The 26509-nt window shown below is 35.4% G+C and overlaps 1 protein-coding gene across 2 annotated transcripts in view; it reads right to left on the bottom strand.

Annotated features, from left to right (window-relative positions):
- Positions 1 to 2253: 2253 nt before the first annotated feature.
- NUDT3 (nudix hydrolase 3) overlaps positions 2254 to 26509 on the bottom strand; it is a 63597-nt gene continuing 39341 nt past the window's right edge. Inside the window, exons 3-5 of one of the 2 annotated variants that reach the window (XM_074311236.1) lie at positions 15184 to 15228; positions 12586 to 12670; positions 2254 to 5682 (exon numbers count right to left, since the gene is read on the bottom strand). In XM_074311236.1, the coding sequence (XP_074167337.1) occupies positions 5573 to 5682; positions 12586 to 12670; positions 15184 to 15228 (240 nt within the window). In that variant the 3' untranslated portion in view covers positions 2254 to 5572. Of the gene's footprint in view, positions 5683 to 8907; positions 10488 to 12585; positions 12671 to 15183; positions 15229 to 26509 lie in introns of those variants that run through there. The other variant, XM_074311235.1, reaches the window with a different exon arrangement.

Here is a 26509-nt window from a genome sequence, read left to right as displayed (position 1 = left end):
AGAATTTGCAGTCCTGATCTACAAGCAAGGCTTTTTTTTGTTTTTAGCAAAAAAAAAAAAAAAAAAAAAAAATTGGGTTTATTGAGAAACTATTTCATCAGCAGCTGGTTCCTGATTAGGAATTAGCAAAGATTTGGGTACACTCTTGTTTTTTTATTAGCCTTCTATGATTTGGGGCTAATTTTCAAATCAATAAAGAGTAATGATTGTGTCCCAGACCAAAGTGATTCCCAGATCAATTGAGAAGTGGGAGATTCCCATGGGAACCAGGTAGAAGAGTGAGAATCATTTTTAGGAATTTTCCCAGGCCAAGTGGCCCACCCTCCACAAATCAGGGGACACAATTCTATTTCACACATCATTTCTATTAAAATTAGATTATTTCTATTCTATTACACTTATACTTTTTTACTGTTTTTTTCCCTCCTCACATATCTTCTCTCCATTGCTTTTGTGCAGGATATTCCCTATGTTTAAGAATGTCCTTTCTCTATACTAACTATTGGAATTCCCCATATTATTCAAAGCATAGTTCAAAAAAATGTTTTGGTTTCTGTAGCTCTCTAGTGCCTTTCCCTAAAAATGACCTTGCATTTACTTCGCACCTGTTTGTATGTGCATGGTTTTTCTAAAAGAAGGAAAGCTTCCAAAGCTCCAGAGCCTAACATAATACCTGGTTAAAGCAGGCTTGCTGAGTGATCAATGGGACATTATATCAGTTACTGCTACAGGAGGAAAGATGAAATATCAATTCAAATGCAAATTCCACTGCTCAGATTTCAGTTTCATGCTGCACTTGGAATGGTTTTCTCTGCCAATTACATCATTATTTTCCCATTTACTGACTCAAAATTTTTACATTATCCTTTTCCTTCATTCTAATACAAGACTTTAGCACTGTGCTGAATCTTCCTTCAATTTGTTTTGCACCTGACACTTCTCCATTTCTACTGCTAACTCACTACATTTCTTTACGTTACATTTCCTCTACATCTGAAAACACAGGATTTCAAAGTTAAAGGATACTCAATGGATATTTAGTCCAACTCATTACCCCTCCCAAAAGAACACCCACCTCAATCCCAACAAATGACCAGCTAGCCCCCACTTGAAAAGCCCTCTATGAGAAGAAACCCATTATTAAAAAAAAAAAAAAAAAATCCATTCTTTTTGTTGAAAATTCTCACCCATCCCCAGTGCCCAAACTGACATCAAGCCCATATCTGCCTCTCAGCAGCTTCTATCCCTTGCTATGGGGCCAAAATGAACTAGTCTAACTCTTAATGTAACTGTCTTTTAGCTACTAGTAACATATATTCCCAGGCTAGATCATTCCTCCCCCCAGTTTTCATATAAATTTTTTTCTTTCCTCTGAAGTTTATCAATGTCTTTTGGTGGATTATGGCGCCCAGAAACTCCATGAAGATGTCACTAAACAGTAAGTATGCAATGCCAGTTCCCTGAGTGACAAGAATATAGCACAGAAAGGGAAGGAGTTCTGAATAGCCAAGATAATGAAAATACTAGAAACTGAGGATGAGCAGAGAATTCAAAGTATCAAACCCAACTTCTACAAACTTGACTTCTCTGCCCAAGATCAGCCCATTCATTGGTTAGAGTTCTGGGAAGGCCAGAATGACAGGATTTAATAAAATTTAAGTTTAGGTTCCACAACCACGACTTAGGCAAGTCAATTTTCCTGAGAAAGGGCCAATAATCTTCCAGCTGTGCTTCTTTCCATGAAGGTCATCTTGCTCAGTCAGTTAGATAAAATCATCTTAAAGAACAATTCAACACAGCCAAGTCTCATTCAAAAAACTTCATTTCTTAGCACAGTCTAAATGCCTCTTCTTGATTTTTAAGATCCAACTTTATCTTCCACATCTTCAAATGCTTTGCTCTTCCTACTCTCATAAATATCCATATTCAACTCCCCTGGGTTTTTGTTCATTTCCATTAGACAATTTGCTTTGCACCTCTTCAGACCAGTCTTCTTCATGACACCATTTTCAGATACCCTGGACCTCATGCTCAAACCTGTTTTTGGACTCTGGACTTTGGTGTTTGTGGGTCTCTCTGTGTGGCAGACCACCTATCCTGACCAAACTAGCTGTCCCATCAGCAACAAAGACTTTTCTTGGTTTGAGTTACTGAAAAGCAGAGTTTGCTTTTTTTTGCTGGTTCAACAAAGACAATAACAGGGATAACTGAGGAACTGGAAAAGTGCTGGTAAGAAAGGAGAACAGACATCAGTGAATGTGAAATACCAGTGTTTATTTGTTGGCACGAGATTACAACCTATAATTCCATTGCTTTTCCCTCACACAAAACTTTAGTTGAAGGAAACTAACATATAAAGGAACTGCACACTCAGACATATTAATATCAGGATTCAAAAAACAGGTGGAGATTTTAAGTGATGGCAGCAAAGCTTTATCTAGACTATAGATGGGAAAGATGGCATTACTGATTGCTAAAGATTGCTGAGACAATTATTAAACATGTCCACTTCATCATCTTAGGCAGAAAAGGGATATGTGTACAAGTGCACTATTCACAGCTTGAAAATGACCATCATCTTTCTTATTCAGCTCCATTTCTCTATATCTTGAACTGAACCCAAACGTTGCCAGCAAAGGACAAGGCCAAGACAAGAGGGAAAGAAGGGGTGAAGAGGAATGAAGTCTGGAAAAACTTAAAAAAAAAAAACAAAACAAAAAAAACAATTCCTTCCATTTCTGTATTATAAGCATCAGAATTGTTCCCATTGGAAGAGAAATTAAACCATCCTTCTTAGAAATTCTGTTAACATGCCCGAATGGAAGCCATGAGAAATGGATCCTCAGAAAGCTAATTTTTGTGTTATGAAAAGTTATTTTGGGAAGTATGAATGAGGACAGACAAGAGGAAAGAAGAGTTTAAATCAAAACATCCCAATAATCAGATTCAGTAATAGAGTATGATGTATATAGTCCTTTGGCTTCTGAAAAGCACTGTAGTTGTTCCTTTGCTTGCACAATCCAATGAGCTCTCCCTTAAGACCACGTTTGATGTTCCTCTTTTAAGAGGTAATTGAGATTAAATTTTAAGCGGTTTTTTTCACCAAATACAAAACATGCAACCTTAGTTAAGAGATGTATGAATTCTCTGGCCCTGAGGATGGTTGGAATTGTCCCAAAACTACAAGTGGGATGTCCCCTTCCCCAAAAATGTGTTGTGGGAAAAGCATAATATTAATAATGAAAAAAGAGAGATTCAATGTTTTGCTTCTTTGCCTCAACCAGAGATCTCCTGGAAACATTTGAACCTGTCTGGAGACACTACCCATTACTGGTAAAACAAATGCAGCTTGACTTTTGGCTTCATGTTTATCCTTTACAAAAGGGCATCAATGGTGACAGAAGACAGCATACCTGAAATAAAGGACTGATTGGTAATATAAGACATGAAGATATTTAAAGCCATTTTTACAGCTCTGATACATCTGATATACTACAGGTTTTTTCTTTAAAGTAATATGTGAGATATTCTTGCTTAACACACAATTCACTTTTTATATATTTAAAGTTTCCAACATCCTTAAATACTTTCAGTCACTTCCTCAAACAAAAAGCGATCTGATCCACACAGTTAGGTCATCTTTTTCTAAAGACAAGCTAATTAATAATCTTAGGAAATCAATACACCAAGAGCTTACAAATACCCCCAAGTATGGAAAGCCTTAAGAAGCAAATCTCCCACCAAATACACATTTGAGGGTCCAGACCTTTTTTGACTACAAACCAGCTATGAAATTTTTACATCATATCAAATGGATCCTATGGCTTTATAAAACTTCAAATCCTTTCCATTTCAAACATTTAAAGCCCTGTCTCCACTAATAAATGATACAATCCCATGCAATTACTACACTGTGGGAGCGGAAATTAATCATCTACATAGTGTGTTATGCTACATAGTGTAGCATGATACATTTATATAAATTTTGAAGATTTAGAATTCCATAGATTAAGACAATAGAGCCTTTTCTCCGAGTGGAGAAGAAAGCTTTCATGTTAAATAAAAACCGAATACTTTAGTTTTGAGTGGATTAGTCATTTTTTAAAACCTTTGTATAAAAAGGGCTCCAACTCAATATGTGGAGCAAGGCAAAAAAAGTTGGATTCTTTCACCCGATTAACAACTGCTCATCCCTTCTTTGGCCTTGTTATATATATACCAGCTCAAGAAGAACACTGGTTTCTTGCCCACTGATAAGATAACCTGCTCTCAATTTTCATTTTCCTCAGGGAAATCTGAACTAATTTTTGCTTCTAAGTCTTTGCTCTTTGCTAAGGATCTTCTAAGAATGATTCAATGTTACTTCAGATGTTAACATATATAGATTTTCTAGTTCTTAAAGACATAAATTGCTTAAACCATCTCTTAAGTGCTTGGTGTCCTTACCCACCCCCAACTCAAATTAGCAAATGTTTCCATAAAATGTAATATGCTTAACACTACATATTCCTCAGCTACCCAGGATACTTTTGAACCCAAAGTACACAATTTAGCAATGAGAATACAGTTGTATGTATGAGAATACAGAGTTGTGCTGTAGGACACTGAGTTGGACAGAACTACATGACTTCCAGTAACTATCTTCTGCAAAAGAAAAACTTCAGTACTCCACATTTTAGGCAAAGTGGCTCCAAGCACAATCTTATTTTGCTTAGGGAGATTCCCACTGGGATTATTTCCAGTGTAAATTTATGGGCAATGTCATTGGATAAATTGTTAGCACATGCTGAGCCCTGGGAGAAAGACTTTAGAAAATAGTGTGGTTTGAGGTCTTAGTACTGTCTTAGTACTTGTTTTCTTTAAAGAAATTACAGAAGCTTTCAGAGAGACTCAAGTATCTTAGCTTCCTGGCCCGATTCTTAATTCTGCTTAACTTGTTGTCAGAAACACACCTGGCAAATAAATGATCCTTTGAGTACATGTTAAACTATTAAGCTGTGATAAGCATTCTTGGCTTTGGGTACATATACAGATTATGATCAGATCAACAAGTCTGGAATTCAAAACCTAGATAAATGCTTAGCTGTACTCAAGAATTGTTCTTAACAGAATAAATGTCATGGCTAACTAATATCTATTAACCTTAAGCAAAAAATTGTAAGGTTTAAAATTTTGGATTAAGGATTAAATTAAGAATTTTAAAATCCTTTAAGGTTTTGTTGTTTTAATTGACTTAATCTCTGCATTTGATATGGTTAGCATATTAAAAGGGTATTTGAAAAGTTTTGCAAAATGAAATTACATCTACCTTATTCTAATGTATTTAAAGCTGATTAAACATACATTACATTGAAAACAAATCAGAAAAAAAAATAAAGATCTGATTACTGATAGCCTAGGTATTCCATCATAAAAAAAATCTTTTTAGCAGAATTGTCTCCAGTATTAAATAGAATAATTGATTTACCTTCCCAGTCTGCCCCATAAAAATCATTCCATGTTTTTAGAAATTCAAAGCAAATCAATTAAATGGCCCCAAAGTTACTACAGGTTTTTTCTTTAAAGTAGAATGCTAGGGTGAATCAATGTTTTGCATTTGGTCCTTCTCAAAGAGAAAAAAGCATGATTTTTTTGCCAAATGTGAAAAGTCCAAGTTCTGTGTATCTCCAGGGAAGTTCTGGGCTAAAAAAAAAAAAAAAAAAAAAAAAAAAAAAAAAAGATGATTAATCTGTGGGGGTGAGGAGGGGAAGGAACTGAACACATTTGGCCAAAAATTAAGCACCATTGAAAAGCTGTTTGGATAGAATTAAAGGCCTTCAGCCTGGAGACTAAAATGAGATTTTTGATTCCATCAACCAGACCTTGATAGAAACAACCTAGCAAGTTTTTTCTCTCATTTAAATATAGTATACATATGCACAGTTGGCATTCTCTTTCCCCCAATCCCAGAGTATGCTACCATTTCTGGTGTCAGACATCTAAGAAAAGGCACCCAGAAAAGGGAAGACTTTTAGAGGCCTTTTCTGAATTCCAAGAGCTTCTAATTTTAATATCAGAACAGTAACTGACAAACAAGACTCTTATTTTCCCTTAGATTTTTCCATTACCACACAATGAAATAAACTGGTCATGCACATATTTATTATGAGGCTTAGTCCATATGCTTGCTGCTCGTCTGAGAGCATTAGAACCCAACTTTGGAATATTTTCCCTTCCACAATTTCCAAGTCTCACATACTTCTGTGGGACAAGTCTTATCTCATGTGGTTTACATTAGCAGAATGGTAATGTGGTTAGGAAGCAACAAAACTATGTGAGCTGCTTGCTTTTTTAAAAATTAAAAAAAGGAGGAAAGATACAAAACACTTGATTTCTCTATCTTTAAAAAATTCCCTCTACAGCTAGATTCTCCAAATACAGCTGTTTCAGTTAACTATTCTGAACACCAACTTATTTTCTTGATGCACGTTACTTTCTGAAATGCAAATGGGATTAAAACCAAAGAACTTTATTGATTATATCACATTTCTATGTCTTCAGCCCTCTCCCCCCAAACACACACATGTACACATACTGAAAAATTGTGACACTTCATATTCTATTGCACATACTAATACACTCTCAGCTTAGGCTTCAAGAACACTAGAGAAGTACTGGAACACCATAGTGCTAGGTAAGGAGCACATTATGGTAGTGAAATCTTTATTAATTGATAAAGTAAATATGGCTCAGCATAAATTGATTTAAAGGAAAAGGAAGTGGGGAAATTGTTAAGAAGATATTTATAGGGACATCAATGCATTAAATGGAAGTTGTTGGGGTTTTTGTAAAATAAAAAAGACTACGTACTAGGGTCTAAAAGATGCCTATTAATGGCCTCATTTAAAAAGATAAAAAGAAGCCTTGAACTTCTACCTCAACTCTACTAGAGGATGAAAAACAGAGGAAGAAAATATCTATTACATAACTTCCCCATATTATTTTCTTCTGAGTAAGAAATTTTAGCATGGGGTATTAATCAACTTCTAACATCAAAAGAAAAAAAGCTTCTTATAGAGGAACTTGATTGTGTAGAAAACAGGATTGCAAAGCTCCTGCAACATACTGAAGTACTTTATATTCATGCTATTTCCATCAAGATGTTTCCTAGGTGGGCCAATTATTGGGCTGTGCAGCACACATGAGATGATCTCTAATGTGAAATCTTGGAAAACCTGGCATGTGGAGTTTATGCTGTTTCCCCATTTGATCCAATTTAATAAGCCTGATCTCACAGGATCACAGTGAGTGAACTTCCTGTACAACAAGATATGGGCATCTGACTTCAGAAAAGTAAACTCAATCACTGAACTTTCATGTTAGGTACATCAAATACACCAACATATACATTCCCTCTCTTCTTTCTCTCCAAGAAAGGTGCGATAGTTCTACTAGAACTCTATGAATGAAACTTCAAACCCAATAAGAAGCTTTACCAAATGGCTGCAGTCTTTACAAACTTTTAAGGAGAAAAAAGGACCATAAATTTAAAAAAAAATTTTTTTGAAGGGGGAAAGAGACAACCAATTTTTATTCTTTTCTAGAGGGTATTGGTATTCACTTATGGACACAATGTACATGGCTCTAAAATAAGAGCAAAATCAAGAGGGTGTGTTCTTAAATATTATGTGGGATGCTTTGTGTTTTGTTTCTTTGCTTTGGAGAAATGGAGCTAGGAGGTTATGTGTTAAAAGCATATATCTATCAAATCAATAAATACACTTATACTATCACAAGAGATCTCTAAATACATACTTTAAAAGACAGGAATAGAATTTGTGATACAGAAAAACAAAACCTTCATTCAATGCAAGCATGGCACAACAATACACTAATTTTAATTATGGATACTGGACAAAGCTTCCAATTTTTAGTTAAGAATCTATCAATCAATAAGTCCCTCCTGCTAAGAGCATTAATAGTACTGATTCATGCCATATAAAGATACTTCCTTGGCACAATTGATTTTCCTGATCCAAACAAAAGAAAAGCCACCAGTAGTCATTAACAATATTCTACTCATACATTTTGAATTTAACAGACCAGCACAACATTTTCAAAATGCTGTGAAATTTTTTTTTTTTTAAACCCATGCTTAAAAAAAGGACTGAATGCTATTGATATCAAAACTTCAGTTCTTCTTTCAGGAATCCCAAGTGTTTTCCTGCACTTTTCAAAAACATTTTCAAAACAGCAAATCTATAGAGCAAAGAGAGAATTGATCTAAAAGGCAGCAGTAGATAGCTGTCTTCTTGGGATGTCATTTAGGTCTTGACTCAATTTGACTTTTTTCTTGGCGTTTCTGGGCAGGACCTTGGTGTATTGAGTCTCTTAAAAAGAGATGGAAACTTCATTTTTAAATGGTCACATGGAGAATTGAGTTCAACATTTAGAATCAAAGCATCATGCTCTACTTCAAACCATTGATATAAAACTACTTTATTAGTATGGGCTTATTGTCTTTTGACAAAATGCTAGTAACTGCTTTTTGGCCCTGTAGTTCAAAGTATAACTTTGCTGTGATTCTTCTGTCTACAAGCTTTTAAAACTGGCTTTCTATTCCAGAGTCAACACTAAACTGATAGTTTATCCAACTTATTTGTTCCCCATTTAGTGGGAGGGAAGAAAAAAATCTTTTGAAAGTCTAAGTATTTATTAGAATTATTAAATAAAAGTACTGCAGATTTCATTTCACATCTTGGCTATATTTTGACAAAGGAGATGCTACTAAGAACCTAGCAACAACTTCTTGTCCCAAGCCAGGGATTAACTAATGCCCTGCCTTTGCCCATCCCCCAAACCCACAACCATTTCCTTTTTATTTCCCAACTAAACAACACAGTTGGCAAATAAAGACAGTACGAAATATCAGTAAAACAAAAGTGTTTAAAGTGTGCCAATACATTATGTAGCTATTCTAATAAATGATTAAGAGTCCTCTACACTTGTACTTCTGGGCAGAAGTTGTACCTTTCATTTCCACACAGCAGGAGACAATATTTTGAACATGCTTCATGCTAAAATTCTAAGTGCTGCTATGCCACAAACACAATAGTGAGTCCATAGATTTTCCCCTTATATGCTTCTTTTTTGGGACATAGTAACACAGAAGAGGAGGAACATGTGTGGCTACAAGGGGAAATACAGGCAGATGCTTTAATACGATATCCAGTTGAGCACGATAAGGCATATGGACAAAAATAAAGACCATCAACTACAAGTAGGGCTATGGAAAGAACTTCAAACTGGCAGAATAGAACTGGCATTGGCCAATCCAGTTCTTTGTAGATTTTTAATCCCACAAACTCCAGTTCAAATCCCCACTGTCACCACAGCAGATTGAGATTCAATTTTATCACTCTTTTTATTGAATCTAGACTGGGGCTAGTTGCTCCTCCTGTCTGGGCAATAAAAAGAAGTAAAATTGTCTTCATGTTTTCTTCTGACAGAGTAGCAACTTCAATTGAGACAAGAGAAGGTTGTGAGCACCAGCAATCAGAAGGTCATCCAACTCCTTCCTTATCAGGTTGCCATAGCAAACAATCAAAGGTGGAAAAGTAGAAGAATGAACAAGGAAACTGGTCTAGGATTATTAAAAAAAAAAAAAAAAAACCTAAACTAAAATTAACCCTACTAGGCAGATTACCTAAGAAACTCTTCTCCTCTTTTAGAGCACTCCCAAAACAAACTCTGCAAAATTAGACTCTTTAGCATGTCTTCCTACATTCATTTATTTACATATTATATATCAATATATAATGTGTATATAAATGCATTGTGCACTGAACATGATCAATATGAAGGTATAAACAGCACAGACTCCTGGAAAAGATGGTCTTGTATTAGTATCTTTTGTTTTAAAAAAAAAGAGGAAAATGTCTGGCCAGGATGGGAATAGGAACACTTCAGAGTGCAAAACAGAGGAGAAGCTGTCTGTCTCTCTTCAGAGGGTAGAGGTGGTGCTAAGGGAAAGGACACATCATGCACAAAATATACTTTATAAAATACATACCCCATCCCACCCTTAGCTCCCAAAAGAGGATTTTTTTTTTAGAAAAAGAAAAAAGGAAAAAAAGCTCCACTTAATATCAAACAGCAACATTATCAAAGAATACTTCCTCTGTTTTAGGCTGCTGCCCATGCCTTGTTTAAAAGAGGAGGCATGTGAAGAGGGGTAGGGGGTGGGAGGAAGAGAATCAGGGAGAAGGAAGGAGATCCAGATTTCAGTCTATTTTCCAATTTCTGTTTTTCTTGGGAAGACGTCTTCAGTCATCTGATATCTGGCACTGAGCTCTGACTGGTGACCGAGTATGTCGTACCCATAACTAGGGTGCCATTGTTTGCCAGGCAGCCTTGCCTCAAGGTTTCAAAATATGAGGCCTGCACGGGTTTGTGATTCTGCAGCACTTTTATGGCATCTTCTATTTTAAACCAATCCCTTTTCCTTCCTGTTGGAGGATAGAAAGAGTCACAAGAGTGAAGCAAGGAAAAGCTCCTTATCCTTTAGCTAGTCTATAGAGGAAGAGTTTAGCATTAAAATATTTTGGCAGGATAACAGATCCCATAGATAATCTACCTTGACTTCCTCCCTTTTATATTTACCAGTATAAAACAAAATATAAAAAGAACACTTCCACCAAATTTCTTTTAATTTAATTTGAATAAAGATATGCCTGTTCTCTTTAAGACATAATCATTATTTATACTTTAACATATTTAACATGCATTGGTCAACCTGCCATCTTGGGGGGGGGGGCGCGGAAGGAAGGAGGGGAAAAATTGGAACAAAAGGTTTGGTAATTGTCAATGCTGTAAAATTACCTATGCATATATCTGGTAAATAAAAACTATATATAAATATAAATATAAATATAAAAATAAATAAATAAATAACACTAGAGGGAAAAAAAAGACATAATAATTATAACAAAGGAAAAAACAAAAGGACACAAAAATCTAATTTCATATACTGAAAAAGTGACAAAAGAAAATGATAGCAAAAATATTATTAAATACCCAATTATTTAAATATATAGCAATATTATTATTAATTACATGTAATTAACAATAATATTATGTTAATATTATTAATTCAAGTCAGAAGTAAAACTGTTTTTTATGACTCATGAATAGTACCCACATTACTTTTTGAGACTCCACATATCCTCATGCCATACAAGGCAATATAAAGACTTGTATGATCTGACTCAGAGAAAAAGAAATAAAACTAAGAGAACAACTGCTCCAACAACGCTGACAAGTCAAAACATGATTCCAAGATACTGATGATGTAGCATGCATCCTGAGAGATGAAGGACTCAGGGACAGATGGAGACATGTATTTTTTTTTGGTCATACTACTTATATGCATAGATAGAGAATGGGCCCCAACACAGAAAATCCTGGGCTCAAATCCTACTTCTGTAAGAGAATGACTACATGACAATAGGCAATTAATTGCTCAAGTGCTCTCCTAGACCTCAGGTGGAAAAAGCGGTTTCCTCATCCAATAATTCCCTCTATCAATGAAATACAAGTCCACTTCTATCTCTATTCTACTGGCAATTCTAGCTCATTATTTGGCCATCTTTGGGGTATAACAAATACTTTGGCAGTGTTTTGGGGAAGTGTATCACTTATTGTGAAATTATAAAAATATAACTACAGAAAAGTTGGCTATGATTTTCTGATGCCATTTTCATTTAAAAATATGTGTGTCCCCTAAAATGAGTCAATAAATCTTCCTGACTCCAGGCTTGGCACTGTATACACTAAACTACCTATCTTCCATGTCCAAATTTAACTCAGGACAGGGGAGGGGAGAGGGATACATTTGAACTTGAAGCTAACATAAAAACTAGATTTGTAAAAGAAGGTGGTACTCTTAGATAATGATTCCCACACTGAACATGTTGAATGTGTGTGAGCCAAGGTTGAAGCCTGGAGAAAAAAAAACAAACAGGATGGAAGTCTAGTTAAGGATAGGGGGGAGGGAAGGAAGAAGTGTCATTCTGCATAGAGATGACAGGTGAATCCAAGGAGCTGATAGGATTAGCAGGAAAAGGGTGTGGAGATTAAAAAGCAGAGGCCCTAGGAATGAATCTTGGGAACATACCTAGTTAAAATGTAAGTTCTTATGCTAACGAATTGCTTATTTCATTTCTTACACTTTAAATAAAATAACATTTAAAAAAATAAAATAAAAGGTAGTTTTATGGTTTAAAAAAAAAAAAAAAACCAAGAAGTTTTGGCACAAGTTGAACAATATAAAGTGTGGTGTTTTTTTTTTTTTTCCCCTCTGACAGCTCTGAGAATATAGGAGGGAATTTTAATTTATTTAAAATAAATTCTAAAATTCTTACTCTCAAGTTCAGAGGTTTATTATGTTTTCCTCTTCCCATCCTTTTTTTTTTTTTTAAAACAACTTTCCTATTATTTTCTAAAAATAATTCATGAAACTTCTGAGATGAGATAAAAATACAAGGGAACCTTGGTGCCATTTCTTAGAGAATCCTCCCTTACCATCCAAAAGTATGAATAGCTTACCAATATTAACTGAGTCCTCCCAGTCTTCCAACACTTCTGTGACAATAAGCACGTAGACATATGTTCTATGCTTCCTTTCCTGATTCTGAAGAGGAAAGGGGAAATGAACAGAGAAACATCTTATGTCAGACAGCTGATAATAAATAATAAATAATAAAGAAAACTCATGTACCTCTGTTTAATGCACTTTAACAGAAGGATTCTTCTTTTACTTTCTTAAAAATCACAGAGTCTATTTAAAATAGGTTTCCCGGGGCAGCTAGGTGGCGCAGTGGATAGAGCACCAGCCCTGAATTCAGGAGGACCCAAGTTCAAATCTGGTCTCAGACACTTAACACTTCCTAGCTGTGTGACCCTGGGCAAGTCACTTAACCCCAGTCTCAGGGAAAAAAAAAAAAAAAAAAAAAAAAAACTTCCCTAAAATAGGTTTCACATATTCACTTATATTCTAAGGTAAGCCATTTAGCTACTAAGCTACCTTGGATCACATTTCCCCCACTTTGATGGACTGCCACCTGAAAAACTCAGATGAAAGAAACACTAGGCTAAGAAAATGAAGTTAATGCCAAAATGATCAGAGATAATGGACTTAGAGGGTACATTAAAGATTATTTTTCTTATTGATTTTATCATTCAGATGTTTTCTTACTCCTTTATTCTTTCTGGGCCAGTTTCATCTCAATATTCTGCTTCCTCTTTGTCATTAAGGAAAGGTAGGTTATGCTTAAGATGATAAGTGGGACATTGTGCAGATCTCCAAAAGCATGTGGAATAGACTATACCTTAGAAAGTAGAGGGATGCATGGATCATTAGAGATCTTCAAGCAAAGAATAGAAAAATACTTGTTGATTATTGTCCAGGTATGGTCCTGAGTCTCTTGAACTACAAGACTATTGTGTCTTCATTAGCTCTGAGATACTCTGTCTCACAAATTGGCCTACCTGCTATTTTATTCCCCAAATTAGAACCTTATTTTCCCATTTTGTGCCTATGCACAAGCTTGTTTCTTGTATCTTCAACAAACCCCTTACTCAATTCTACTTCTTGGAATTCTGAGCTTTCTTCAAGGCTTAGCTCAGAGACCATCTGCTATTAAAACCTTAGCTGATATCTTTAATCACTGATGGTCTCTCTTCTCAAACTATTAAGTATTAATATTTACCTGTATAGTGAATGATTCCTATTGTTTCCCCACTCATGCCCCACCTACCCAATAAATTTATACTCCTTGATGACAGAGACCATTACCTTCTTATATTTCCAGGGTCTAGCATGATGTTTTGCAAACAGAAGAAAAGCTTGCTAATTGAAATTAACTATTTCCTCTATTTTTCCACTGCTCTTACTTTACTTACTTTAGGGTTTAATTCCACTAGACATCAAATATTTCAAAAGAGATGATATCTGAATGGGGATAACAATCCTACTTAAAAATAACTCATTCAGAAGAAAATGAATATCAGAGCACAGTATTTAATAAACCCAACAACCCTAAACAATGAGTAATGAAATATCAAAAAACACTGCATTGTGGCAGAAACTAGGGTTAGGTGAAAATTTCACTTCACAAACCAAGATAAATTCCAAATGATATATTTGAAAAACATTTCTCTAATTAAAGTCTAATATTCAAGATTTATACAAACAGCTTTTAAAGGAAGCAATGCAATAAAGGAATGTGCACTTATTTATGTTTTAAAAGGGATGCCACTGTATCCTCTGCATGTCACACTACAGGTGTTGCCTATCCCTTGTCTTGGCTTTAAATAAAAGTATATGTGAATAAATATAAAAAATAAAGGAACCAATGCAAGTTATCAACAGCCTAAAAACATGTTTCAAAAACCACTTATTAGATACTCACATAGGAATGACATCTCTGGGGAACAGAGGTTAGTGAATGAGACTTTATGCAAATTGCTTTCAAGAATGGATGGACCAGTTCACAGATCTTCCAACAATGCCTGTTTTAATACAACTAATCCAACCATTAAGTTTCCCCTTTTTGGTCAATTTTGATGAGTTTATAATAAAACCTCAGGGTGTTTTTAAATTGCTTTTCTCTCTTAGCAGCATCTGGGGCATTTCTTTCCCCATGTAGCTATTAATAGTTTAAATTTGATTCTCTTTTGAAAATTGTCTCTTTATATTCTTTGATCATTCATCTAGTGGGGATGGGTCTATCTTATAAATTAAAATCAGTTTCTTACCCTTTATAAAAGAAACATTCTACAAAGATTCCCATCCCCTAAACTATCTACTTTTTTTCCTCCTAATGTTACTTGTTAAATGTTTATCTATAACCAAAATTGTCCATTTTACCTTTTGTGATGCTCTCTCTATCCTGTGTTTGGTCATTAACAAGAATTTTCAATCTACAGATCCAAAAACTGCATTCTTTGTTGTCTTTCTAATTTGGTTATAATGTAACCTTTTATGTTTATATTTAAAGCACATTTTGATACAGGATATGAAGTTGTGATCTAACTTTAATTTCTACCAAACTTTTTTCCAGTCTTCCTAGTTTTTGTCACACTACATTTTTTCAAATGTATATATAAATTTCCCAACAATTTGGAAGAAGTTAAAAGATTTACCTCAAAAATGCCTACCAATCTTCCCAAAGTCCCTTTTACTCCAGCCTGAATAAGAGAAAAGAAAATAAGGTGTTAATACTTTGGTGCTCAATCAGGCTTTCTTCACGTTAAATTACATGAAAAGAGAAGAGTTAAGTTCAGATAGCTTCCTTGTCTACAGAACTGTAGCAGGTCTCAGTGTCTGTCATGAATGGACCAAGGTTGGGATCATGCTGGACAAAGGTACTACCAGTTCCTCTCCCATAAAGAAACATCAGACCAACTAAATCCTATATATATAGATATACTCTAGCCCTTTCCTTGCCCCTGCCAAAAGCCAACAATGTAATCTAAGAGTTCGAGATAAAACCATTGGCTTTTTGGATTATTTCCACAGTACTGCAAATTTATATGGTAGGCCAGGATATAGCAGTACACATTTGAATTGCCAGGTTCCTAACCTGCAGTAAAACTAAAGCTGATAGGAGAACGGGAGACAGAGAAAGAGAAAGGCACATGGAGGGGAGAGAGAGTGGGAAAGGGAAGAAGGGGCACAGACAAAAAAATAAAGACTGGTAGACATCAGGCTGTCTAAGGATGGGCTATTTATTTATTTATTCATTCATTCATTTAGTGGAGAAAGAGAATGGAAGATATTATTAATAAAAAAAGAGCCCAGAATCCAAAAAGTCTACAAGATATAAACAGGATAAATAGGAAAGCCTCAGAGGCAACAAAAAAATTTTTCCCATACCCCCAAATTATTTTTATCATTCATATTTGAAAAATTAACTTCCAAATTCTCTCTCGCTCCTGCCCTCATTCCTCCCCAACTCATTGAGAAGACAATCATTATAATGATGATGCCATTTTCACATTAACCATTTTGAAAAAGAAAAGCAAGAAAAATAAAGTTAAAAAAAATATATGGTTCAATTTGCAGCCATACTACATCAGTTCTCTCTCTGAAGGTGGATAGTATTTTTCAGAAGTCTCTAGATTATCTCAGATCATTCACAGTTGATTATCACATAATTTGCTGTTAATTTGTATAATGTTCTTCTAGTTCTGCTCACTTTACCTTATATCAGTTCACATAAGTTTTTCTGAAAGGATATTGTTCATTCTTTCTTATACCATAACAGTGTTCCATCATGATCATACAGCACATCTTGGTCAGCCATTCCCCAATTGATGAGCATCCCCTCAATTTCCAATTCTTTGCCACTACAAAAATGCATTATAAATATTTTTGCACATATAGATACTTTTCCTTTTTCAAAAAGTATTATGATTAAGGAAGACTGGAAAGGTCTCCTGCGGAGGGCAAGACTTTAATTGACTTGAAGGTGGGAAGATAAGATGAGAAAGGTTTGGGGCATGGTCAGTAAAAATACTCTGTGTGAATTTCAGGGAAGACTGGAGTATTTTATTCAAGGAATAAATAACAAGGAAACTGATGTCACTGGATTGTAGGATATTTAGTGCGAAATATGGCATTATAAGATTAAGACTAGAAAGATCTGAGAGGGCCAGCTTATGAGGGATTTTAAAGCCTAATAAATTACTTAATATACTTCCAAGTGCTAAGTAAATATATGTGATGATATTGTAATCAGCATCTGTTACCTTCCCTTAGCCAATCAATATTTCACATAAAAATTGATACCAATAGGATATAACACTTCAGATATGGCCTAAACAGGATAAATATAGTACATGGACCTATTTCACTTATTCTGGCCATCAAACTCTTAATAATGCATTCTTAGTAGCTCCTACCCCAAAGGTCCCTCCTTTCCCTTGATTAGCGAGGTGAAGGGTGGTTATTGGAAAGCTTCTCCCACTAAGATCCATCATTTAAGGATAATGTCCAGAGCAGTCACCACTAGGTTTTCATCATGTTCTCCCTTTACAGCTTCTTTTTAGGTGTCATCTCCCTTTTTAGACTGAGTAAGCATTTCAGGGCCCCAATTTATCTTATCAAAGTCCTTGGACTTTAGGGGGAGAAGTGAAGGAGGTAGGCAAGTTGCCACTAGGCTTGCCAAATTCTGGAGTCCTGAGTCTCCAGCCTCTCTCCTTCTCATCCCCTTCCAAGTGTCTCTCACTTCTCTCCCTACACCCTCCAATCTTTGCCTACAAATTATCTTATTACCAAACATTCAGTAAGCACCAATGAGGAGGAGTGCTATTGTCCAAATGTATGGTAATAGAGCCATTGTCTCACATAGACTAAGTAGTCTTAAGTGCTCTCTTGTCTGATTCAAAGTTCAGCCCTCTATAATATATAGTTAAGAAGAAATAGCTTGGTATGACAGAAAAGAGCACTGGATACCAATCTGATATATTAGTTATGTGACCATGGGCAAGTCTTTTAAGTCTCTCATCCTCAGTTTTCTGTAAAACACAGGCACTAACACTAACATTACTTAACTCTAAGGATTGTGAAAGACTTGACCATAAAAGCTTTAAAATGCTAAATATATCTGATTTTTTTTTAAAACAACAAATATATACCCCATTTATATTAAATTTAAAAGATTTCGTACATTAAGTTTAGAAGGGAAGCAGAAAATAGGGAGACTTTTTTGACAGTTTTAAGATAAAGGTCTCATATCTAAAATATATAAAGATCTTTGTGAAATCTATAATGATACAAGTCATTCCCCAAACAATAAACGGCCAAAGGGTAAGAACAGGAAATTTTTCAATTAGAGAAATTAAAAATAATTTAGTCATATAAAATGCTCTAAATCATTACTGGTTAGAAAATGTAGATTAAAACAATCTTGAGATATCACTTTACACCTACCAGATTGGCTAAAATAATAAAAGGGGAAAAATGAGAGGATGTGGAAAAATTGAGACGCTAATTTATTATTGTTAGAATTGGGTTCTGCTCATTTCACTCAGCATCAGTTCATGTAAGTCTCTCCAAGCCTCTCTGTATTCCTCCTGCTTGATCCAACCATTTTGGAGAAGAATCCAGAATTATTGCCCAAAGAGTTATGAAAATTCTCATACCTGTGATTCAGCAATACCACTATTTGGTCTATTTCTAAAAATGATTAGGGAAAAAGGAAAAGAACCTATAAGACATATCGAAACTCTCTTGTGGTAGCAAAAGAACTAGAAATTGCAAAGATGCTCATCATTGGGGAAAGGCTAAATAAGCTGTCGCATATATTTGTGATGAAATACAAGTGTGCTATAAATAAAACAAATACTTAAGTATTAGTCACTGTGCTACATGGTTGGAATACAAGAAGATAATGAAATACAACTTCTGGTGGAGACAAAATAGGTGCTCACATATTTTAGCTTGAAGTGAATACATTAGAATTAGAAAAGAGAATGTCAAATGACTCCAGTATCTTGGCCAAAAAAAAAATCACAAATGGATTTTGAAGAGTCACATGTGACACAAGCAGCAGAAGAGCAGCACAACTATAATAAGATATGTGGAGAAAGGAACATTAAGAAGCTGAGGACAGATCGGAGGAAAAAGGAGATATTATAATAGGGCAGGTGAGAAGAGATGGGGTTCTGAAGTAGATTGCAATATTACTGGGGGAAAAAAAAGGATGGAAATGAGATGTGGAAATAGAATTGACAGGACTTGGCAACTGGCCAGATGTGAGAGGCCAGGTCAAATTCTTGTTCTTTCAACCGGTATATATCAGCACACTGATTATTTTAACTGGCATTCTCCAACTACCTGTCTTATTTAAGATGTACATTTAGACTTGTGCCCAACATTCAAGTATGACCAAACTAAAGCTGTATGTGACATGTTTCTTGTCAGATTTTCATTGGTATTCCTTTTTAAAAAATTACTATTAAAGTTTTTTATTTTCAAAACATATGCATAATTTTAATCATTCACCCCTGAAAAACTTTGTGTTCCAAATTCTCCCTTTTCCCCTGCCCCCTTCCCTAGACAGCAAGTAACCCAAACATGTGCAATTCTTATATACATATTTCCACAATTATCATATTGCACAAGAAAAATCAGATCGAAAAGGAAAAAAATGAGAAAACAAAATAAAAGCAAACAACAGAAAGTAAAAATGCTTATGTTGTGATCCACATTCAGTTCCCACAGTCCTCTCTCTCTGGGTATAGATGACTCTCTGCATCACAAGACCATTGGAACTGGCTTGACTCATTGCATTGTTGAAAAGAGCCATGTCTATCAGAATTTATTATCGTATAATCTTGCTGTTGTCATACACAGTGGTTCCACTCACTTCACTTAGCATCAATTCATATAAGAATCTAGAGGGCTCTCTGGAATCATTTTGCTGATTGTTTCTTATAGAACAATACTATTCCAAAACATTTATATATCATAACTTATTCAGCCATTCTCCAAGTTATGGGCATCCATCATTGGTATTCTTGATTATCTTATCAGTCCAAAAACAAAATTAAGCATTATCAGGTAGCAGACTGAGATGACTGTCAGATATACCTCTTAGTTTTAAAGCAATAATCATCTCAAAAATATAGTTTTACCCTGAAATATTTTGTCCTACTTCTAAAGTTTTTTAATCTATTCATACAGAAATAATCCTGTCCTTATGATTTTCTATCCCCAAAACATCAAAATCCTCCCAATGAAGAACCTCATCAAAAGTTAAAATAGATTATGTCTCCTGTTTCAACTTCATCTTTTATCTTCTCAAAGAACTATAATAGCCCCCTAGAGAAATCATATTATCCTCGCGCAATAGGTTATTTTTGCTTAAGTGTTTAGGGATTCTATCTTTTAACTTTTCTCTTCCAGAATTTTTTGTAGACATCAGTCAGAGCAGTTATTTATAGCAGAAATAAGCAAAGATATCAAAACAAGTGGGCAAATGCACACATACCCTTTCTCTTTCTGAGTAGTTTCAAACATCCTCTGATCAATTTCTAATCCCAGAGGTCAGCCAGTGGAAATTTCTTTTTGATTGACACCACTACCTGGGAAAGAATGCCCTCCAATCCCTTGGGAAACCTATTTTCACTGGTGAAAATGATGTAAATTGTGTCCCCTTTTACTTTTGGGGGGCCCCTGATACAAATTCTGTCCCTCTTGGGGGGGGGAATTCCTGAGTTTCAAACACCTTTCCCAGATAACTCCTATTCAATTGCTGTCACCATCAAGTCCTCCCTCCTCAATCAGGATTGGCCAGCTCTGCACCCCTTGTCATTCTGAAGCAGCTCCAGAAGGGGCTCTGTCTCTTTACCCCAAAAGAATCTGGGTTTGGAGTGCTTGAGAGTAGAATGAAGAGGTATGAGAAAGTGGCAAGGCCCAAGAAACTCCAAGGCTATTACTGAGACCGGCCTAGGGAGTGCCACAAATAACGCTGGCCAAGAGCAGTAATTCAAAACTGATTCTGCTGGTCAGCAAACTAGAACTCAGTGATGGGAACTACCCCACTTATACCACTCCTCAATTATATCTCTAAACCATGATATTATTCTATCAACCTAATCTTTGTTTCTCTTTTCCATAAAGTTATTTCCCTGATTCAGACTTTTTGTTAGCTTCCCCTGGAATTAGTCCTCTGTCAAGCACTGTAATTTCTTTCTGCAAAACTCTGGAACTTTGGCTTACTGTTCAAGAAGTATAATAAATCTTTGCCCTTTAACTTGGAAACAAACCATATGTGAATTTTTTCACCAAACCCAGGGAACCCCTAATTTTGTTGGGTGTCTTTCTCAGCATTTTAATGCAGTGGATAGGGGCCAACGAGGAAGACCCAAGCTCAGATCTCATTTCAGACACTTTTACCAAGTGAATTCAGGCAAATCACTTAACTGCTTGCTAGAGTTTCCACATCTATGTAATAAGCTGGAGGAGGAATGACAAACTACTCCATTATCTTTGCAAGAAAATCCTGTGGAGTCAGAAAGAGTGACTGAAGAACAAATATATGTCTTGTTTTGTTGTTGTTTAAACTTCAATAGTATCTTATCTTTTCCAAATACATGTTAAAATATTTTATTTTATCCTGCAAAGCTTCAACCTAAGATTGATTAGTCTCATCAATATCTCTCCTTTGCACCTATTCACATACTGCTGAATGGAGCTGGTGGAGGAAATAAAAAAATGTTTTGACTGGGCCACTACAAATATAAATAATCTATGTTAAGGAAACCAGCAAGCATCCTACAGATTCGATATCTCACAGCAGGTGTCCCATTCTTTTCTCAAGCTTCTCATAAAATCTTCATTAGCGGTTGACTGAAGATTTTTCCTCATACTTCATGGAAGAAATTGAGACCATTCAGGAGACAACATTGTTCTCCCTCCTATTCACTTGATGTCATTCTTTCTCCACTACTTCCTTCATTCTATTTTCAGCTAGCTAGCTCTTACTTCATTATACTCTCATAAAGAGGTGGCCTTTTTCCTACTTAAGGCAGACTCCTCTTTCCACATACATCCTTGATCCTATCTTCTACCAAATTTTCCAGCAATTGTTCATTTTATCATCCTACTTCTTATCTGCACTCTCCTCTTATATACTACCAATATGTCCAAGTCTTCCCTATTCTTTAAAAATTCTTATTTGACCCAACTATTTCTGCTATTGCCCTAAATATCCTCCTTCCTTTTTTTTTTTTGCTGAGGCAATTGGGATTAAATGATTTACCCAGGGTCACACAGCCAGAAATACCTGAGGCCAGATTTGAATTTAGTTTCACCTGACTTTAGGGCTGGTGAATCTCTCCACTTCTTAAGAGTATAACTCCATGAAAAAGCCATTTACAATTATTGTTTCCATTACTTTTCATCTCACTAATGTTCAACCTTCCCACTTTCTACTTCAATTGAAGATGCCTTTCCAAAGTTATAAGTGCCTTCCAATTCACCAAACCTAGAGTCCTTTTCTCAATAGTGATTCTCCTGGCAAGATTTGTGATTTATGATATTCATCTAGCTGGGCCCAAAATAAATAGTGTAAAGAAGCATATAACAGGTCATGTAATGGACCATATAACAAGTCAGGTGAGAAGGGTATGGAAATAAGATGTTGTGGAACTTGGCAACTGGCGATGACTTCATATAGAAAGTCTTCTAGGTTTACATTACACTGCTCTCCTCTGATGGTCCTCCTATTTGTTCCACAGTGCCTGCTTAATTTCCTTCGCTCTTGTCCTCAGAATTTTCCAAGGCTATGTCTGTTTTGGATTCCTTCTCTTTTCCTACTGTATTTACCTTTTGAAACCTATTAAAACTTTTTTCTATTCAAATAAAAATATGAAGAACTATTTCTCTAGTCTGAAATCCTTTCCAGATTACTCTTTGGGAAAGTATATTTAGGACAAGAACAAAATTTAAAGCCCTAGAAAATGGATTAAAGGTGTTAACCAAATTTAGAAAAAGAAAAGTCTCTGGGGTCCAGTTAAAATCATAGTTTCCTCCAACCCCTGTCCATTCACCAATTCCTGGAACTCTCTACATTACCTGGAGATTATATTGGAGCTGAATTATATTAGTTGCTCCCACTGGACACTGCCCTTCTGTCGGGTTAAAAAGCCTATTTTCTCCCCAGTTGTAATCCCTTTCTCCCATCTGATTGCTTCTCTGCTGATTGATCATATCAAAGTCTTCAACTTCTAAAGACTCTCTGGGTGTAATCTTGGCTGCTATCATGCCCAACCTCTCGTTTCCTGGGTTTCCTCGTTTCTGAGGCCCAATGGAAGCCTCTGTTATATTTTAGACGTGGGGTTATATGTATAGACCCTGTCCTCTCACTCTATCTCTATGCCAACATTGAGCTTTCAGATGCTCTACTTTACCACAGAGTCTCTCTGGAAGTCCCATATCAAGAGGGACCCTGTCTTCCCATGTTCATCATAGCCTAGGCATAAAAGGTATTTGTGCCCACTGTGGCACAACATCCTTTAAAGGAGCATCTTTGTGTAGTCCCAGAATAATTCTTCTACAAACCTCATTAGCATTTTCCTTAGCCAGTTATCATGCTTCCTGTAGCTGCATTTTCTCCAATGGTTGTTTGCAAATGTCCCACAAAATCAGCAAAAGGTTCATTTGGACCTTGCTCTAGTTTCATGAAAGCTTACCCTTTCTTGTTTTCCTGGGAGGAAGCCCCATGCTTTGATAGCAGCAGCAGCAATTTGCTCATATGCTATCAAAGGATAATTTGTACTTAAGTGTCTGCATACTGCATAGTTGGTCAAAGGTGATTTGCATATTAACTCATTTGCCTATTTCATTGGGCTTGAATTTTACATAGTTCACCATACTCTGAAAGCCACAAGTTTTGTCCAGGTTCTAAACATGTCCTTGCTGTAGATTTCTAATCACTAGGGGTTAAAATTTCATAAGTCAAATTCTCTAATATCATCTTAACATTAAGACAATGTAGCCCTATAAAGAGTGCAAGCCTTTTTCAAATCTTTGATTTTTTTCCATATCAAAAGTAGTGTATCTTCTCCTTTGTTGAGCTGAAGAGTCAAGCTCTTCAATTACAGAGTATCCATTTATTTTTAAATCAGATACGTCCTGTCCTTTTTTTTTGCTGTAACTAATGACTTTTGTAATCTTGTCATAAGCTGCTTCATAGGTAGTGCTGATTGTGTCCCTGCCCCCCTCCCTCCTCCTGCCACCTAGAAGGGTTAATTGAGGGGGGAAGGTCAAGAGATGGGGAATGCTCTAATGGCTCTTGCTGTGAAGCACCGTATTCCTTAATTTCATTAGAATTGTACTTAACTCCATTCTTGTCCAATTCTTCATCCTTTTCACCTAGTTTGTCACTATCCTCCACCTCCTGTTTTTTCTTCTTTTTCCTTATTCTAACACTTATATAATTCCTTAAACAAATTGTGTTGTTATATGTATAGAGTGTTTCTTTAGGAATTGAGTTGGGGCCATTATCATTGTAATATTCACATAGTTGCTCTCGTACTAATTTCCACTCCTCTGGATCTAATTCTTTTTCCTTAGAGAACCAAGGAGATATGTATTTTAATATTTCGAAGAGTTCAATGATCTGCATCCAAGTTACAATCAAACCTTTATTTTTTTATTAGTTTAACTAAGCTTTCAACACATTTTCCTTTTGGTGAAGGCTCCTTTCTAAACATCAGTCCCATTTTAGTTTAGCCCTTAACAAAGTTTCCTTCTTATCTATTTTTGTACTCAACCTAATTTCTGGGTCACAGAGACTTTTCCACTGAACTCAGAGATCAAAGCCCTTTGGGCACAGTTCTTAACCAACCTGAGAGGTATGTAGTTGTACCTCAGAGTTGTCTTAATTTGCATTTCTCTAATTTAGAGCATTTTAAAAAATATGACTAGAAATGGCTTTAATTTTTTCTTCTGAAAACTATGTGTTCATATACTTTGACCATGTATCAGCTGAAGAGTGGCTTGTATTCTTATAAATTTCTAAACTCAAAATCTTACAAAAAATGAATGTTGACAACTATCTTTACATGTAAATAGTGTAAAACACGATTTACCAAAGGAATTAAACAGTTTTAAATCATGTCAAGGGGCATTTTTCTCAAGCAGATCAATACTTAAACTCACTTGAATATTTAATGAATCAAGACTGTTTTGGGCAGACTTGTAGCTAAAATGCAAAGTTTTAATATTTTTGACATAATTCACTTTCATCAGCTCCTCATGTAGCTGACTGGCTGCTAGATTTCCAAATTATTCTCACTTATCTCAAAAATTACCTTCCTCCTCTAAGACTCTTATTTCCAAATTTCCTTGTTGTTGAGGAAAATACCACCTTCCCAGTTAACTAGGCTCAAAAACCTCAATGTTATCCTTGACTCCTCACTTTCAAATTCAATTGCTGGATTTTGTCATTTTTATCTTCACAACACCTCTTACAAATTAGTCCACTTCCCTTCATTCATTCTCACCACCCTACTTCAGACTCTGTTTCTGTTTAATGCAACAGATATCTCTGCCTAGGTCTCTTCCCATAACAATCCATTCTTCACTCAGCTGCCAAAGTGACCTAAACATCAGATCTGACCAAGTCAACCCACTACTAAATTATACAGTGGCGTTTTCATATTTGTACATAGCTTTAAAAAAGATTCACAAAGAGATCTGACAAAAAATATTTTAGAATTAGGTGGAATATATACTTAAGAGCTATAATTACAGAAAAAAAAAAACTTTTAAAATGTATGGCTAACTTTTTGTAGTTGTAAGAAACTAGAAACTGGATGTCCATCAATTGGACAATGACTAAATAAATTATGGTATATGAATGTTATTGTTTTGTAAAAAACAATCAACAGGAGATTTCAGGGAGACCTAGAGAGACTTACATGAACATTAGTTCATACTGAAATAAGTAGAAACAGGAGATCATTGTACATGGCACAGCAAGATTATATGACGATCAATTCTGATGGACATAGCTCTCTTCAAAAATGAGATGATTAGAGCCATCTACACCCAGAGAGAGAACTGTGGGACCTAAGTGTGGTTACCAGCATAGCATTTCCACTCTTTTTGTCGTTGTATACTTGCATTTGATTTTGCTTCATTTTTTCTCCATGATAATTGCATAAATATGTATGCTTATGTTGGATTTAATATATATTTCTACCATGTTTAACATATATTGGACTACTTGCCATCTAGAGAAGAAAGGGTGTGAGGGAAGAGGGGGAAATTGGAATGAAGGATTTTGCAAGGGCTAATAATGAAGAATTGTCCATGAATGTGTTTTGAAAAATAAAAAGCTTTAAATAAAAATGTATGGCTAAGGAAAGTCAAAATAAAGTTTAAAGTTAAATGGAACTAACCTCTAACATCACACAAGACAGTAATCTAACATTTTAATTGTTTATTCAAATATCAACCAAAAAGATGCAATGGTTTAAGTCCTACCATTATTTGTATGTGTAATATATGTGAAATAATCAGTTTAAAAACACATCTTTGGGATTATGCAAATAGTAGCCACTTGAATATCATTTAATAGTACAAGAGATTTAAAACGACAAACTTTAAATAGAAGATACTTAACTGAAAGAGGATGCCTCACAGAACTGTAGTTTTATTTCATTGCTTGTTAATTATCATACACCATTTCCCCTTACATTCAATACATATCTCCATACAATATGCCTTTTGCCATTATTTCTCATAATTACACAATTACATTCCTTGTCTCCAGTCCTGCTCCAAAGAGACTAAGTCACATAAATTATTTACATTGCTTTCCCCCCTACTACTAGAAATAGTTGCTTGTCCAGAGCCAAGTAACAACTAGGCTATACTTCATGAATATCCATGAATTAACCAGTGATGTTTATTATTGCGAAAGAGAAATAAACTGGCAGGCAAAACCAATTT

Source organism: Sminthopsis crassicaudata, chromosome 4 (assembly GCF_048593235.1).
Source record: "Sminthopsis crassicaudata isolate SCR6 chromosome 4, ASM4859323v1, whole genome shotgun sequence".
Lineage (NCBI taxonomy): Eukaryota > Metazoa > Chordata > Mammalia > Dasyuromorphia > Dasyuridae > Sminthopsis > Sminthopsis crassicaudata.
The sequence above is the reverse complement of the archived record's forward strand: the minus strand, read 5'-3'. Positions and strand labels throughout refer to the sequence as shown.